Below are 16,240 nucleotides of genomic sequence, written 5' to 3'. Positions count from 1 at the left end.
GCAAATATTAAAATGAATATCATACTGTTGTATATCTATCATACCGTTGCATATCTATCATACCATTGAATATCATACCATTGCATATCTATCATACCATTGAATATCATACCATTGCATATCTATCATACCATTGAATATCATACCATTGCATATCTATCATACCACTGCATATCTATCATACCACTGCATATCTATCATACCACTGCATATCTATCATACCATTGAATATCAGTCATACCATTGAATATCAGTCATACCATTGTATATCAGTCATACCATTGAATATCAGTCATACCATTGTATATCAGTCATACCATTGTTTATCATACTATTGTATATCAATCATACTATTGTATAACATACTATTGTATAACATACTATTGTATAACATACTATTGTATAACATACTATTGTATATCTATCATACTATTGTATATCTATCATACTATTGTATATCTATCATACTATTGTATATCTATCATACTATTGTATATCTATCATACTATTGTATATCTATCATACTATTGTATATCTATCATACTATTGTATAACATACTATTGTATATCATACTATTGTATATCTGTAATACTATTGTATAACATACTATTGTATAACATACTATTGTATATCATACTATTGTATATCATACTATTGTATATCATACTATTGTATATCATACTATTGTATATCTATCATACTATTGTATATCATACTATTGTATATCTATCATACTATTGTATATCATACTATTGTATATCATACTATTGTATAACATACTATTGTATATCATACTATTGTATATCATACTATTGTATGTCTGTCATACTATTGTATATCATACTATTGTATGTCTGTCATACTATTGTATATCATACTATTGTATGTCTGTCATACTATTGTATAACATACTATTGTATGTCTGTCATACTATTGTATAACATACTATTGTCTATCATACTATTGTATGTCTGTCATACTATTGTCTATCATACTATTGTATGTCTGTCATACTATTGTATAACATACTATTGTATGTCTGTCATACTATTGTATAACATACTATTGTATATCATACTATTGTATATCTGTCATACTATTGTATATCATACTATTGTATGTCTGTCATACTATTGTATAACATACTATTGTATATCTGTCATACTATTGTATAACATACTATTGTATAACATACTATTGTATAACATACTATTGTATATCTGTCATACTATTGTATAACATACTATTGTATAACATACTATTGTATATCTGTCATACTATTGTATAACATACTATTGTATAACATACTATTGTATAACATACTATTGTATAACATACTATTGTATAACATACTATTGTATATCTGTCATACTATTGTATAACATACTATTGTATAACATACTATTGTATATCTGTCATACTATTGTATAACATACTATTGTATATCTGTCATACTATTGTATAACATACTATTGTATATCTGTCATACTATTGTATAACATACTATTGTATATCTGTCATACTATTGTATAACATACTATTGTATATCTGTCATACTATTGTATAACATACTATTGTATAACATACTATTGTATAACATACTATTGTATAACATACTATTGTATAACATACTATTGTATAACATACTATTGTATAACATACTATTGTATAACATACTATTGTATAACATACTATTGTATAACATACTATTGTATAACATACTATTGTATATCTGTCATACTATTGTATAACATACTATTGTATAACATACTATTGTATAACATACTATTGTATATCTGTCATACTATTGTATAACATACTATTGTATAACATACTATTGTATAACATACTATTGTATAACATACTATTGTATAACATACTATTGTATAACATACTATTGTATAACATACTATTGTATAACATACTATTGTATAACATACTATTGTATAACATACTATTGTATAACATACTATTGTATAACATACTATTGTATAACATACTATTGTATAACATACTATTGTATAACATACTATTGTATATCATACTATTGTATATCATACTATTGTATATCATACTATTGTATAACATACTATTGTCTATCATACTATTGTATGTCTATCATACTATTGTATGTCTATCATACTATTGTATATCATACTATTGTATGTCTATCATACTATTGTATATCATACTATTGTATGTCTATCATACTATTGTATATCATACTATTGTATATCATACTATTGTATATCATACTATTGTATATCATACTATTGTATATCTATCATACTATTGTATATCTATCATACTATTGTATATCTATCATACTATTGTATATCTATCATACTATTGTATATCTATCATACTATTGTATATCTATCATACTATTGTATATCATACTATTGTATATCAATCATACTATTGTATATCATACTATTGTATATCTATCATACTATTGTATATCTATCATACTATTGTATATCTATCATACTATTGTATATCTATCATACTATTGTATATCTATCATACTATTGTATATCATACTATTGTATATCATACTATTGTATATCAATCATACTATTGTATATCATACTATTGTATATCAATCATACTATTGTATATCATACTATTGTATATCATACTATTGTATATCATACTATTGTATATCATACTATTGTATATCATACTATTGTATATCATACTATTGTCTATCTATCATACTATTGTCTATCATACTATTGTATGTCTATCATACTATTGTCTATCTATCATACTATTGTATATCATACTATTGTATATCATACTATTGTATATCATACTATTGTATATCATACTATTGTATATCATACTATTGTACATCATACATTAGATATCTATTATTAATTTTAATGTATAGTCTATATATAGTATATATTCTATACATAATACTATAATATATAGTCTATATATAATATATTCTAGATATATTTATATATTATATATAATAGATACATAGAATATATATAATATATATATATTACATTTCACAAATATTAAAATGAATATTATGTTAGAAAGTGATGCTGTATTAATTCTCTTAAGTAGCGTGTTCAATATAGTTTTAGGTTACAACAAAACGTTAAAATAGAAACAATGCCACGTAGGATACTTTTTTTGTAAAGAAAGGACCTGCAGCCACAGGACACCTGATTCTTTCAGGGAAAGAGAATTTATTGCCCCCTTATCAGGAGAAATGAACTTCTTCCCACCTTGCTCAGTTAGGATTATGAGGAAGAAGTTGACTCTGACCAGACAGAATCCTGTGTTTGAATGGAATTGATGAGGATTGAAATTAGTTATTAAAAATCAAATCTTTGCATATTTAGCTTTCCTCTGCATAGCACAAAGGGATATCATAACCCTGGTATCCTCTTCCATGCTTTATATTAACAGAAATTCAGTTTTGCTCTTCAGACTTTGCTGTTTCCCCCCTGCAAAGCAGCTTTGGCCCTGCCTGGAACAGAAAACATTTCCTCTAACACAAAAGCTGTTTCATGGTTTAGCTGGCAGGGTGATGGGTGCAGGTGTGAGTACACCCCGAGGTTGTTTTTTCACAAGTTCTTATTTATTCCCCAGAGCCTCACACATGGAAAATGAGAATGGGAGATCTCCAGAAGAAATGTCCAGCACGACACGGTGTCCTCATGATGCACACCCAGAGCTGCACTGCCACTGCTTTTCAGATTTGTTCTCACTTGAGAAAAGCACCTTGGCTTTGCTTTTCTCCTCTAAATAAATGAATTCCCTGTGAAGCTGAAGGTGTTGCTCATGTGAGGAGCCAGGCAGCTCATCAGGGACCCATCTTTGGGTTTGTAATACAAAGGGAAAGGATTAAAACAATAAAAAGTGGAGATCAGTGTGACCAATAAAATTGGAGATTTGTGTGACCAATAAAAGTGGAGATTGGTGTGAACAATAAAAAGTGGAGATTCGTGTGCTTTTTATCATTCAGCCCCACTCCAAGCACTGGCTGGTGAATGTGGCTCCCCCAGCTCAAACTGCAGAGGGAAATGCCTTGGGAAATGCACTTGGATCATAAAAACATGGAATGGGTTGGGTTGGAGGGATCTTAAAGCCCATCCGGTGCCACCCCTGCCATGGCAGGGACACCTTCCACTGCTCCAGAGGAGCTTCCAAGCAATGGAAATGTTCACACAACCCCAGGATGGTTTGGGTTGGAAGATCTCAAAGCTCCAGTGCCACCCCTGCCCTTCCACTGCTCCACAGAAGCTGCCAAGCAATGGAAATGTTCACAGAATTTCAGGTTGGAAGGGAATTTAAAGGCCATTGAGTTCCACCCCTGCCATGGCAGGGACACCTTCCACTGCTCCAGAGGAACTTCCAAGCAATAGAAATGGTCACACAATCCCAGGATGGTTCAGGTTGGAAGGATCTCAAAGCCCATCCAGTGCCACCCTTGCTATGGCAGGGACAACTTCCACTGCTCCAGAGGAGGTTCCAAGCAATGGAAATGTTCATAGAATCCCAGGATGGTTCAGGTTGGACGGATCTCAAAGCCCACCCAGTGCCACCCCTGCCCATCCACTGCTCCAGAGAAGCTGCCAAGCAATGGAAATGTTCACACAATCTCAGGATGGTTTGGGTTGGAAGATCTCAAAGCTCATCCAGCGCCACCCCTGCCCTTCCACTGCTCCACAGAAGCTGCCAAGCAATGGAAATTTCACAGAATTCCAGGAGGGCTCAAGTTGGAAGGATCTCAAAGCCCATCCATCCCAGCCCTGCCATGGCAGGGACACCTTCACCGTGCCAGGCTGCTCCAAATCCCACCCAGCCTGGCCTTGGGCACTGCCAGGGATCCAGGGGCACCCACCCTGTGCCAGGGCTCCATAGAAAGATTCCTTCCCAATATCCCACTAAACCAACTAAAATCTCCAAGTTATTTAACCCATTTCCAGCAGCCATTGGTGCTCAGTTTGCGTTTGCAGCTGCCCTGATGCCGAGCCCTGAGGAGCAGCAGGGAGGGAGGCAGTGCTGGCACAATTCCAGCCTGTTTAACCGGACAATTTGTTGCAGCTGATGTTCTTTCCACTGGGATTTCAGCCCATAACCAGCATTAACATTATTTTCACACATGAGGGCACTTACTCTTCTGGGCACAGGGCCAAAGTACACACTCATTTCCAGCCATTAGACCCTCCAGCCAGGCTCTAGGAATTTTTAGAATTGGTTTGGGAAGTTGACATTAGGCTTTTGTTTCTTTTTTTTTTTCCTTTCTTTTTTTTTAGGATTGTATATTATAAATTATAGAAGGAAAAAAAAAATTCTTCCTGTTCAAGAGAGTGGAAATGAAAGGAATGCTCCACCTCAGTTGTTTCTAATGAAATGAAGTAGAGAAAATGCAATCTGCAACTTTTTATTCCACGCTCTCCCACTTATAATTAACTGCCCTGGCTTGCTGAGGCCCAAATGGGCACTTCTGGAATTCTTTGTGTATTTCTACAAAGCATATTTCATGCTCAATTGAACAGATTTGAATACACTTGCTCCAAGTTCCTGTCAAATTTAATTTACAACTATTTATTGAGGATGAAGTTTACTTGCAAAACCTGGAGAAGCTTTTTAATAATTGCTTCAAATTATCCTAGATGTGCTGTTGTGTTATGGATTTATTATCTCTTTAATAATTTATTTTTTTAGTTTCAACTGTACCCAGAAGAAATCAGGATTTATGAGGAGGCAGATTGAGATCTGGGGGAGATGTTCTTGCAGGAGATGACAGAGAAAGTGAAAATTTGATAAGCAATCAATAGAGAATCAATGTGGGCACAACTACAAGATTCAGTTTGAAGCAAGGGAACACTTCAGGACCAGAGGAAATGCTGCAAAGACTGAAATGGTAATAAAGAAAACCAACAAAAATAGGGAGAAAAAAAATAATAAAAAAATTGAAAATCAGAAAATGCCATAATTAGATTTTAAAGAGCTTTGTTCACAACCCTCTGGGTATAATTAATGCCAATACCTGACATTGAGGCAGCGCCAAATCCACGTCTCAGGGAAGAAGGTTCTTTTCCTCTTCTCTGCTCTGCTAGAACAAGAAATAAATCCTTCAAACTGATTCTTTTAATAAGATATTTCCAGCAGTCAGTGATAAATGAGAGTTATCAGCTGACTCTGGCTCACATGAGCGAAACTCTGCCTGGTCCAGACTCATTAAGGAGTGAATAACATAAATTAAATAGGTTTTGAAACAATCCCTTTGTGTGCACACCCACTCTGCAGGCAAAAATCTAAAAAATAGTACAAGTAAGGCAACCTTTGAAACCAGCAGAAATAATGGAATTTACAATAAAATTCATTTGTGATTCAAATTCTTTTACCAAAGGGAATCAAGGGGAAGAAATGCAGCACATGACTTCTAGCAATGACATCCTTCTCCATCCCTGCTCTTTGAATTGTCCTGATTTCTAATATTTGTCCTGATTTCTAGTATTTGAACAATTTAAATCAGCTTTTTATACCAGTTATACTCCATTATACCCGTTATATTTCATTATCTATTTCCTAACCAACCCCAAAATTTCCTCTGCCAAGAGGAGCTTTTAGGAAGTTCAGGATGCAGAGGGAAGGCCCATCCTCATCACCTCTGGTACTTCACAGCCTTTCCCTCATGCAAATCCTCATTCTGCTCATTTTGACCACCAAATCCTGAGCAATGAGTGGCTCTGCAAAAACAGCTGTAGCTTGCAAATATTCCAAGAAATTCACAGCAAATTGCAAAGAAATATTCTTCAAAATGATCATTTAGCACTCTTTGCACGTGTCGCTTTTCCAGAATTAAATTAAATTTAACAAAGCAGTGCCAGTTTTTGGTTTTTAGAAGAATTTCTCCATCACTGCCTTGTCTAAACCTGAGGTGGAAAAAGCTGAGAATAGAGGAAAAAACCAGCCAGGAGTTATCTATATTTAATATTTATAATATTTATTATTTATATATATTTATCTATATTAAATATCGATCACAGACCATAGATATTAAACCCCAAAAGTTACCTTGGTGCTATTTTGGAATGCATGGTGGCCACCAAGGTGCCGGTGTGTGGCTGGAAGGCCGGGACAGCCTCGTCCGTGTACATCCCCCCATTCTGCCTGTGGTTCAGGCTCACTATGTCAGTCATCACCACCAAGCCCGTTTCCTAGACAGTGACAAGTCAACAGCACAAAACAAAAGCCAGCAAGGAAAAAAAAAAGAAATAAATAAAAAAGAATTAAAGAAAAATAATTAAATGTGATTAATTAATTGATTTTTTAAAATAGAATCCCTTAGTAATATTTTAGCATTTGCCAGGGAAATCTCAATGGAATCTTGAGGATTTTTTTAAAGCTTTGTGTAAAATGATTGTTTCTGTGAAGGTGAATAGGCTTTATGAGAAAGCTTGGAAAATATTTATATTAAATATTATTAAATGTTTAATAATAAATCCAATAGATAATATTTATATTAAATATTATTAAATAATAATTAATTAGTTTAAATTTAGAAATATTTAAATATAAATATATACTAATTATATAATAGTATAATATATAAATATATACTAATATAACTATATATAAACTAACTACATATAACTATATAGTTATATATAGTTAGCTTAACTAACTATATGTATATAATAAATCCAATAGATAATATTTATATTAAATATTATTAAATAATAATTAGTTTGAAATTAGAAATATTTAAATATAAATATATACTATTTATATAATAGTATAATAAATATATAATACTAATATAACTATATATAAACTAACTACATATAACTATATATAGTTATATATAGTTAGCTTAACTAACTATATGTATATAATAATAAATCCAATAGATAATATTTATATTAAATATTATTAAATAATAATTAGTTTGAAATTAGAAATATTTAAATATAAATATATACTATTTATATAATAGTATAATAAATATATAATACTAATATAACTATATATAAACTAACTACATATAACTATATAGTTATATATAGTTAGCTTAACTAACTATATGTATATAATAATAAATCCAATAGATAACATTTATATTAAATATTATTAAATAATAATTAGTTTAAAATTAGAAATATTTAAATATAAATATATACTATTTATATAATAGTATAATAAATATATAATACTAATATAACTATATATAAACTAACTACATATAACTATATAGTTATATATAGTTAGCTTAACTAACTATATGTATATAATAATAAATCCAATAGATAATATTTATATTAAATATTATTAAATAATAATTAGTTTGAAATTATAAATATTTAAATATAAATATATACTAATTATATAATAGTATAATATATAAATATATACTAATATAACTATATATAAACTAACTACATATAACTATATAGTTATATATAGTTAGCTTAACTATATGTATATAACTATTATATAAATATATATAATACTAGTATAACATATATTTAAATATAAATATATATACTATTTAAATATAAATATATACTATTGTCTGCTTGGAAAATACATTTCAATCAATATCGACCATTACTGGGTGAGTGTGACAGGTGAAAAAAAAATCATATTTTTCCTCCTAGAATAAAACATCACAGCTTTTTACCCTTCCTAAAAGCTCCCAGTGTGCTCTGCTGCAGTGAGCAGGCTGCTCTCTCATCAGGCACCACCAGTTCTGCCCTGCTAGGGATGCCAAGCAAAATGAAAAATGCCCTCACAGGCAAAGCTCCCAGCTCTAAATTCCCTTTTTCATGAGAGGCAGCAGCTCCCAGCAGCAATGGAGGATGAGCTTTGTTCCCTGCATTCACACCAGCTCCCCAAAAATGAACTTGTTCCCAAAAAATGAACTTGTTCCCAAGATTTTCAACTCTCAGTAAGGACAAAAAAAGCTGCGTCAGAGAAGAAAAACCCTCAGATCCCAGAGGGAGAAGCAACCATGGGCAAAATGGGAGAAGGGAGGCTGGTTATGGGGCTGAAAAATCACTCTACAAACATGAAAGCAGAGAAAAGAGAAGGGAGGGTGGTTATGGGGCTGAAAATGCCCTTGCAAATGAGAAAGCAGAGAAGGGAGGGTGGCTATAGGGCTGAAAATCACTCTACAAACACGAAAAGCACCAAAGAGACTGCAGAGAAGGGAGGCTCAGATGAGGAAAACAGAGGAGCTGAAAACCCCCCTGCAGACATGAATGCAGAAAAGAGAGAAGGGAGGGTGGTTATGGGGCTGAAAATGAAAACATGAAGGCACAGGAGACAGAAGGGAGGCTGGTTATGGGGCTGCAAGCATGAAAGCAGAAAACAGAGAAGGGAGGGCGGCTCTTCCTACTGTGAAGGCGAAGCGAGCGTCCTTGGTGATGTCCCAGTGCCAGGGGAACACCGAGGAGCGGCGGCGCCGGCGGGAGGACATGCCGGGCCACCAGAAGTGCCCTTCCTCCTTGGGAGCCCCAAAAGCATCGGACACATCGTACTCTGCCAGCTCCTGGAACACCTGAAGAGAGAGGGAGAGGGAAAGGGAAAGGGCATGGGCTGCTCTCCTGGCTGCTGCCAACTGCTGGGGAGGATCACAGGGCTCAGGGAAAGGGCATGGGCTGCTCTCCTTGGCTGCTTTCTCCAGCTGGGGAGGATCACAGGGCCCAGGGAAAGGGCATGGGCTGCTCTCCTGGCTGCTCCCAGCTGCTGGGGAGGATCACAGGGCTCAGGAGGGGACATCAGCACTGGGAGCTCTCCCTACCTGGCTGGCTGTCAGCTGGAAGCCCGGTTTGAGCAGGTAGACGCTCTTGTCCACCGTGGCCAGGCAGACACAGCTCCCTTTGGCAGCTCGGACCTTGATGTTCACAAGGTCGCCAGGCCTGGTCTCGTTGGCCGAGAGCGCCACGGTGACCTGGAAAGGGAAACGCCATTAAATCCGGTGACTGCCCCAAAATCCAGTGACTGCCCCAAAATCACTGGGATGGTTTTGAGACAATTACCCGGCCCTCCCTCTCCTGTACCTGGTTCTCAAAGGAGGAGGTGACAGGGACCTGCAGGCTGTCCGTGACCCCCTCTCCGTTCTCCCTGACGTAGTACACCAGGAGCCGAGCCAGGGGAGCCATGGCGTGAATGACAGAGAACCTCAGGAAGGTCACACACACCTCAACCTCTGCTGCAGGAGTGCTGGGAGGTGCTGAAATAGGAATTGTGGGGAAAAAAAAGTAGTTTTATTTATCTAAGTCATTCCCTTCCTGCCCCCTTCTAATGCTGACGGGCACAGAACTCCCCATCCAGGACTTGCATTCTTCCCTTGTTCCTGCTGCACACCTGCTTGAGTTCACAATATTTCCCTTTTCCTCCTCGTTGTGGAAGGTAATTAGCACTCCTAATTTAATGAGCAGCATGGAGAAGGTGGGGAGGGAAGGATTACTCAGTGGTTTTCCAGCCATGAAATCAAGGAAACGCAGTTAAGTTATCAAGTCATAGAAAATAAACAGAAAATGTTATCTATTGCTGGAGAATGCTGATGAGAGAAAAGGAACAAGCTTGAAAAAGGATTATGCAGTCTGTAGAGCAGAGAATCACTGGAGCTGTTAAATAGAATCACAGAATGGTTTAGGGTGAAGGGACCTTTAAAGATCCTCTAATTTTGTGGACAAGGATGTGTTTCACCAGACCAGGCTGCCCAAAGCCCCACAGAACCTGGCCTGGAACTCATCCAGTGACAGAGCAAACTGTGAATGCAACAGCTCAGAACAAACCTTCAGTGCAGAGAATCATCACAAATCCTAAATTACTGACTCCCAGAAGCTCGGTGGGTACTGGAGGGAGGTTCCTGTTCCTCTTTCCCCAACTCCCACAGCACAATCAGACTTTGCCTTTGGCAGGTGTTGTAACCATCTTCCCAACCCCACCATTTTTCACTCCCCAAATCCACCAGATTTTTGTGTTTCTGTTACTCCTTGTGCAAACCAGGAGTTCCCATTTCATTTTCCTGCCCCCTGTGGGCTGTGTGATCTCCTTTATCAGCCCATTGAATTTTCTCTTTCCATCCCATATCCTCTCCTCAGTTTAAACTCAGCCAATTTCACCAACTCCCCCAGCCCTGCTACTGCACTTCAAGCAAATATTAGATTTTCCTCATCTGAGAAACACTTCAGAAAGACCAAAGAAAACTTTTCATGAGTTGCCCCTCTTGGAGAACATTTTTATATGCCTGAGGACAATGGATTTCACTATTTCTCTTGCACAAATATTCTTTAAGGAGCACGACATTAACAAAAAAGGTGTGGAAAGGGATTTTTTTTTTGCTGAAAACAGAGGTGAGCTGCATTTCTGGTGCTGGCTACCTGTTCCTGGGAAGTGTGTGAGGTCAATGTTCCTCTCCAGGGCTGTGGTGGCTCTTTTGCTCCTCTGCTGGGTGACATTGCTGGGCTGCAGCCCCGACAGGACAATGTTCCCCCTTGATGCCACCTCGTAATGCAGAGTGAAGTTGCAAGGACAGGTGGATTTCACTGCAATCCAGGCCTCCTCTCCCACCTGCAGGCACGGACAGAAAAGCCAAAAATTTGTTTTGTTAGGAGTTTTTGGGTGATAAAGGGCAAAAAACTGCTTGGGTTCCAGGCTACAGGAGGTGTGAGCACTCTCCTAACAAATGGGTGCATTGAAAAGTGAATAATAGTAATGGTAGTAATAAACAATAATATTAATAATAATGTCATAATAAAAATAAAATAATAAAAATTTAAAATCAACAATAATTTAACAAAAATAAATATTATTTTAAAATAATAATATAATAAATTATTATTAATAAAATAATAATAAAAATTAAAATAATAAAATTAATAACAAAAATAATATAATAGCAAAATTAATAGCAATAATTAAAAATTAATAACAATAATGATTAATAATAAAATGAATTAATAATAAAATGAATTAATAATAAAAGAATAGAATAAAGTAATAAAACTAATAAATAATAACTAAATAATAGTAAAAATAAATAATAGTAAAAATAATAATAGATAATAAGGAAAATTTTATCATAATAATAATAAAATTTTAATAATGATAATAGTAGTAAAAATTAAAAATAATAACAATAAAGATGATGGTTATGATTATGAATTACTACATTAGCACTGTTCTCAGGGGCTTTTTCCACACTCAAAAGGAGCCTGTGTTCACTGCAAATCTACAGGAGACTGAGCTGGGGGTTGTGTGCATTAATGGAACAATAAAGGAATCTCTGGAATTCTGAAGTTAAGCCTTTTGGCACAGAGCAGCTGTCAGAATTGGTTGAATTTTAGACACCCCTTCAGTAGCCCAACCCAAAAAAGGAAAGTTGGGTTGGGGGTGGGAGGAGATGTGTGTTTGATTGTCTTTGAAATTTAATTGTCATTATATCCATGTGGCAAATACCAATTCAAACATCACCACGAAACAAGGGGGAAGAGATCCGAGGGAAATTGCTGCCAAATTCCACCAAGCATTCCTCCAGCACCTTCCCCTCCTCACCCTCCTGCCATTGACATCAGAGCAGTCCCCAAATAAATAAAACCGTTCAATCTCAGAAAATCCCCAAAGAAATGTTCTGAAAAATTTCTCTTTTTTCATCTCCAAGTGTTCTCCCTGCAGAATTCACCCGTGGCACCAAGAAAAAGGGCAGAACTGGAACACAAGGAGCTGCTGATGCTGAAACACAGCGAGAATGCCACAGAGTCCAAGAGGGGCCTCGTGACACCAAATATTTGAAGTATTAAGAATTCCCCGGTGCAAATGATGAAACAATTCATTAAAAAAATGAATGTAGCTAATTGGAACACCCAGTAAGAGCTGGCAGTGCATGGGAATGGTTCCCACATCAGCTGGTCACCCAGCTCCAAGCTTTCCCACAGAAGAATTAGTTCTAATCAGGTTATAATAAGAACAATGTGTTCAGATTAGCAGTGTATAATCCCCTTTCCATACCTCAGGAAACTTGTAAAAGATTAATTAGCCATTAAACTTCCATGAAATGCAATGATAAAAAAAAAAAATAAAAGCTCTTATTTGGATACAAAGAATCTGAAACCAACCTCACAGACCTGCTGATAACAAATCTCAGTGTGTTTATGGCCAAAACTCACTTTTTTATTTCCACTCTGCAGACCTTCAGAACATTTTCTTGGGTAAGAAGATACCCTGAACAACTCTCAGAAAAATTATGCAACAGATGTCATTATTAAATCAGATTTTTTTCTCTAGGAGAGGAATCACGACAGCTTTTATAGGGCAGGATTACATTTTTAGAGAGGCTCCTACAAAACCTACCAAAGAAAACAAGGTAATCATGTTCAGAGCCCAATAACTGGAGGATTGAACAGATCCAGCTGAGATTTAAGCTGGACGTTCCAGTGAGACTACACAGCCTTAATTTTGGTCTTCAGCAATTCAGCCCCTCCCACTAACATCACTTCCAATCATTTTCAGCCTGCGATCCGTGTCTGAGCATTACTGGAGGCACAGCACACACATTCAAATGTGAAATTATCAAGTTTTCCATGCCTACACCCACCCTGTCTGAACAGAAAGGGTTGGATTTGTGGATTTGTGCACAGACCACCTAGAGAATTTTGTTTAGCACCTTGTGGAGCCCACATTCAACAATTATTTGGTGGCTCCAGTGAAGCTCCTCCATCCTTTGTGGTGGAAACAGCTCAAGATCCCAGAATCAGGCACGTCCAGAAATATTTAATTAGAGCCAAGCGCTTTAAGCCAAGCAATGCAGTGGATTTATTTTAATTTCCATGCTGGAAGGTGAAGCCAACATACCTGGAAAGGTTTATCTGGTGCCTGGAGCTGGATGTGGCACTTGCTGGGTGAGTACCAGCTGCTGATGGACAAATAGTTGGGCAGATATTGATCCCCAGAGGGTTTCCCATCAATTGCTGTCACTTTGGTCTTTAAAAAAACGGAAAAAAACTTACATCAATGTTATGAATAGAAAGCTCATTTTGTTCTTTTTTAATCTCTCCTCTCCCATTTTATACCTTTCAACCCTTACATCTTTACTCCCCAAATTTTGCCCCCTACCACCATGGTAAGCTGTATTTGGAGGAGCATCTTTTCATGGTGGTTACCAACATCAGCTCTCTTGGCAGCAGGAAACAAACCAGTGTTTGCTCTGTTGAAATCCAGAAGCTGGAGCTAAAAGGCACCGATTTCCTGTTTGCAGCGCTGGTTTATAAAGTGCAGGTTTGACAAGATTAATTCCATTAAAGCCTGCTAATCCCATAAGGAGCTTTCACCCACCTCCAGCCAGACATACTGGGCAGCTGTGGGGATGGAGGGGATCTCAAACTCCACCAGGCCATTCCTTGAGACCAGCTCACTTGTGTAAACGTTGTCCTTTGGTGTGAGCTCGGCTTTAATTCGGATGGTGACTCTGTCAGCTGGGCTTCCATCGGGGTAAGTGACCTCTACCTGCACAGTGGGGCATTTATAGAACAATTAACTTTAAATCAGCAATTCCAGGTGGGGAAAAACCACTGGGATCAACTTAAATCAGCCATATTTGTACACAAAACCATTAAAAACAGGATTATTCCTAACCTCACCTTGCCTTTGTAAGGCAGCCCAGGTTTGAACTGTTTCCTGGTGTCCTTGGAGTACTTGATGTCAATCAGCTGCTTCTGGACGGGCGTGGAGTCATCAAAGGTCACCTGCTTGCTGCCATCAGAGCTGATCACCGTGGCCCAGATGCTGACGGTGCCTCGGAAGTGCTCGGGGACGTCGGCTGGCATCATGTCCCTGACACACACCTCGAACTGCGCCGAGCCGTCCATCTGGGGTGGGCACACGGGGACGGGGTTGGCACCACACAGGGCACAGCAAACACAGCTAAAGCACAGGCACATCAGGGGTGTGCAGCAGGGTTTGGAAGGAGGGGAAAAGGAGGGGAAAAGGAGGGGAAAAGGAGGGGAAAAGGAGGGGAAAAGGAGGGGAAAAGGAGGGGAAAAGGAGGGGAAAAGGAGGGGAAAAGGAGGGGAAAAGGAGGGGAAAAGGAGGGGAAAAGGAGGGGAAAAGGAGGGGAAAAGGAGGGGAAAAGGAGGGGAAAAGGAGGGGAAAAGGAGGGGAAAAGGAGGGGAAAAGGAGGGGAAAAGGAGGGGAAAAGGAGGGGAAAAGGAGGGGAAAAGGAGGGGAAAAGGAGGGGAAAAGGAGGGGAAAAGGAGGGGAAAAGGAGGGGAAAAGGAGGGGAAAAGGAGGGGAAAAGGAGGGGAAAAGGAGGGGAAAAGGAGGGGAAAAGGAGGGGAAAAGGAGGGGAAAAGGAGGGGAAAAGGAGGGGAAAAGGAGGGGAAAAGGAGGGGAAAAGGAGGGGAAAAGGAGGGGAAAAGGAGGGGAAAAGGAGGGGAAAAGGAGGGGAAAAGGAGGGGAAAAGGAGGGGAAAAGGAGGGGAAAAGGAGGGGAAAAGGAGGGGAAAAGGAGGGGAAAAGGAGGGGAAAAGGAGGGGAAAAGGAGGGGAAAAGGAGGAAAAAAAGGAAAAAGGAGGAAAAAAAGGAAAAGGAAAAGGAAAAGGAGGGAAAAAAAGGAAAAGGAGGGAAAAAAAGGAAAAGGAGGGAAAAAAAGGAAAAGGAGGGAAAAAAAGGAAAAGGAGGGAAAAAAAGGAAAAGGAGGGAAAAAAAGGAAAAGGAGGGAAAAAAAGGAAAAGGAGGGAAAAAAAGGAAAAGGAGGGAAAAAAAGGAAAAGGAGGGAAAAAAAGGAAAAGGGGGAAAAAAAAGGAAAAGGGGGGAAAAAAAGGAAAAGGGGGGAAAAAAAGGAAAAGGGGGGAAAAAAAGGAAAAGGGGGGAAAAAAAGGAAAAGGGGGGAAAAAAGGAAAAGGGGGGAAAAAAAGGAAAAGGGGGGAAAAAAAGGAAAAGGAGGAAAAAAAAGGAAAAGGAGGAAAAAAAAGGAAAAGGAGGAAAAAAAAGGAAAAGGAGGAAAAAAAAGGAAAAGGAGGAAAAAAAAAGGAAAAGGAGGAAAAAAAAGGAAAAGGAGGAAAAAAAAGGAAAAGGAGGAAAAAAAAAGGAAAAGGAGGAAAAAAAAAGGAAAAGGAGGAAAAAAAAAGGAAAAGGAGGGAAAAAAAAGGAAAAGGAGGAAAAAAAAAGGAAAAGGAAAAAAAAAGGAAAAGGAAAAGGGAAAAGGTGTGGGAATGTTCCTCACTCGGGGTCACCAATTGTAGCGGTGTTCACGGGG

General features: G+C 37.3%; 1 protein-coding gene across 2 annotated transcripts in view; it reads right to left on the bottom strand.

Moving 5' to 3' along the window:
• The window catches only part of CPAMD8 (C3 and PZP like alpha-2-macroglobulin domain containing 8), a 68,228-nt gene that overhangs the window by 40,445 nt on the left and 11,543 nt on the right, over window positions 1-16,240 (bottom strand). The window contains exons 11-19 of one of the 2 annotated variants that reach the window (XM_074528697.1): window positions 14,626-14,853; window positions 14,321-14,491; window positions 13,841-13,969; window positions 11,371-11,560; window positions 10,042-10,214; window positions 9,783-9,932; window positions 9,378-9,539; window positions 7,055-7,197; window positions 6,024-6,089 (exon numbers count right to left, since the gene is read on the bottom strand). In XM_074528697.1, coding sequence (XP_074384798.1) covers window positions 6,024-6,089; window positions 7,055-7,197; window positions 9,378-9,539; window positions 9,783-9,932; window positions 10,042-10,214; window positions 11,371-11,560; window positions 13,841-13,969; window positions 14,321-14,491; window positions 14,626-14,853 — 1,412 coding nt within the window. The remainder of the gene's footprint in view (window positions 1-6,023; window positions 6,090-7,054; window positions 7,198-9,377; window positions 9,540-9,782; window positions 9,933-10,041; window positions 10,215-11,370; window positions 11,561-13,840; window positions 13,970-14,320; window positions 14,492-14,625; window positions 14,854-16,240) is intronic. The other variant, XM_074528698.1, reaches the window with a different exon arrangement.

The sequence above is a fragment of the Zonotrichia albicollis genome, chromosome 29 (genome assembly GCF_047830755.1).
Source record: "Zonotrichia albicollis isolate bZonAlb1 chromosome 29, bZonAlb1.hap1, whole genome shotgun sequence".
NCBI lineage: Eukaryota > Metazoa > Chordata > Aves > Passeriformes > Passerellidae > Zonotrichia > Zonotrichia albicollis.
This window is presented reverse-complemented; position numbering and strand designations above follow the sequence as displayed.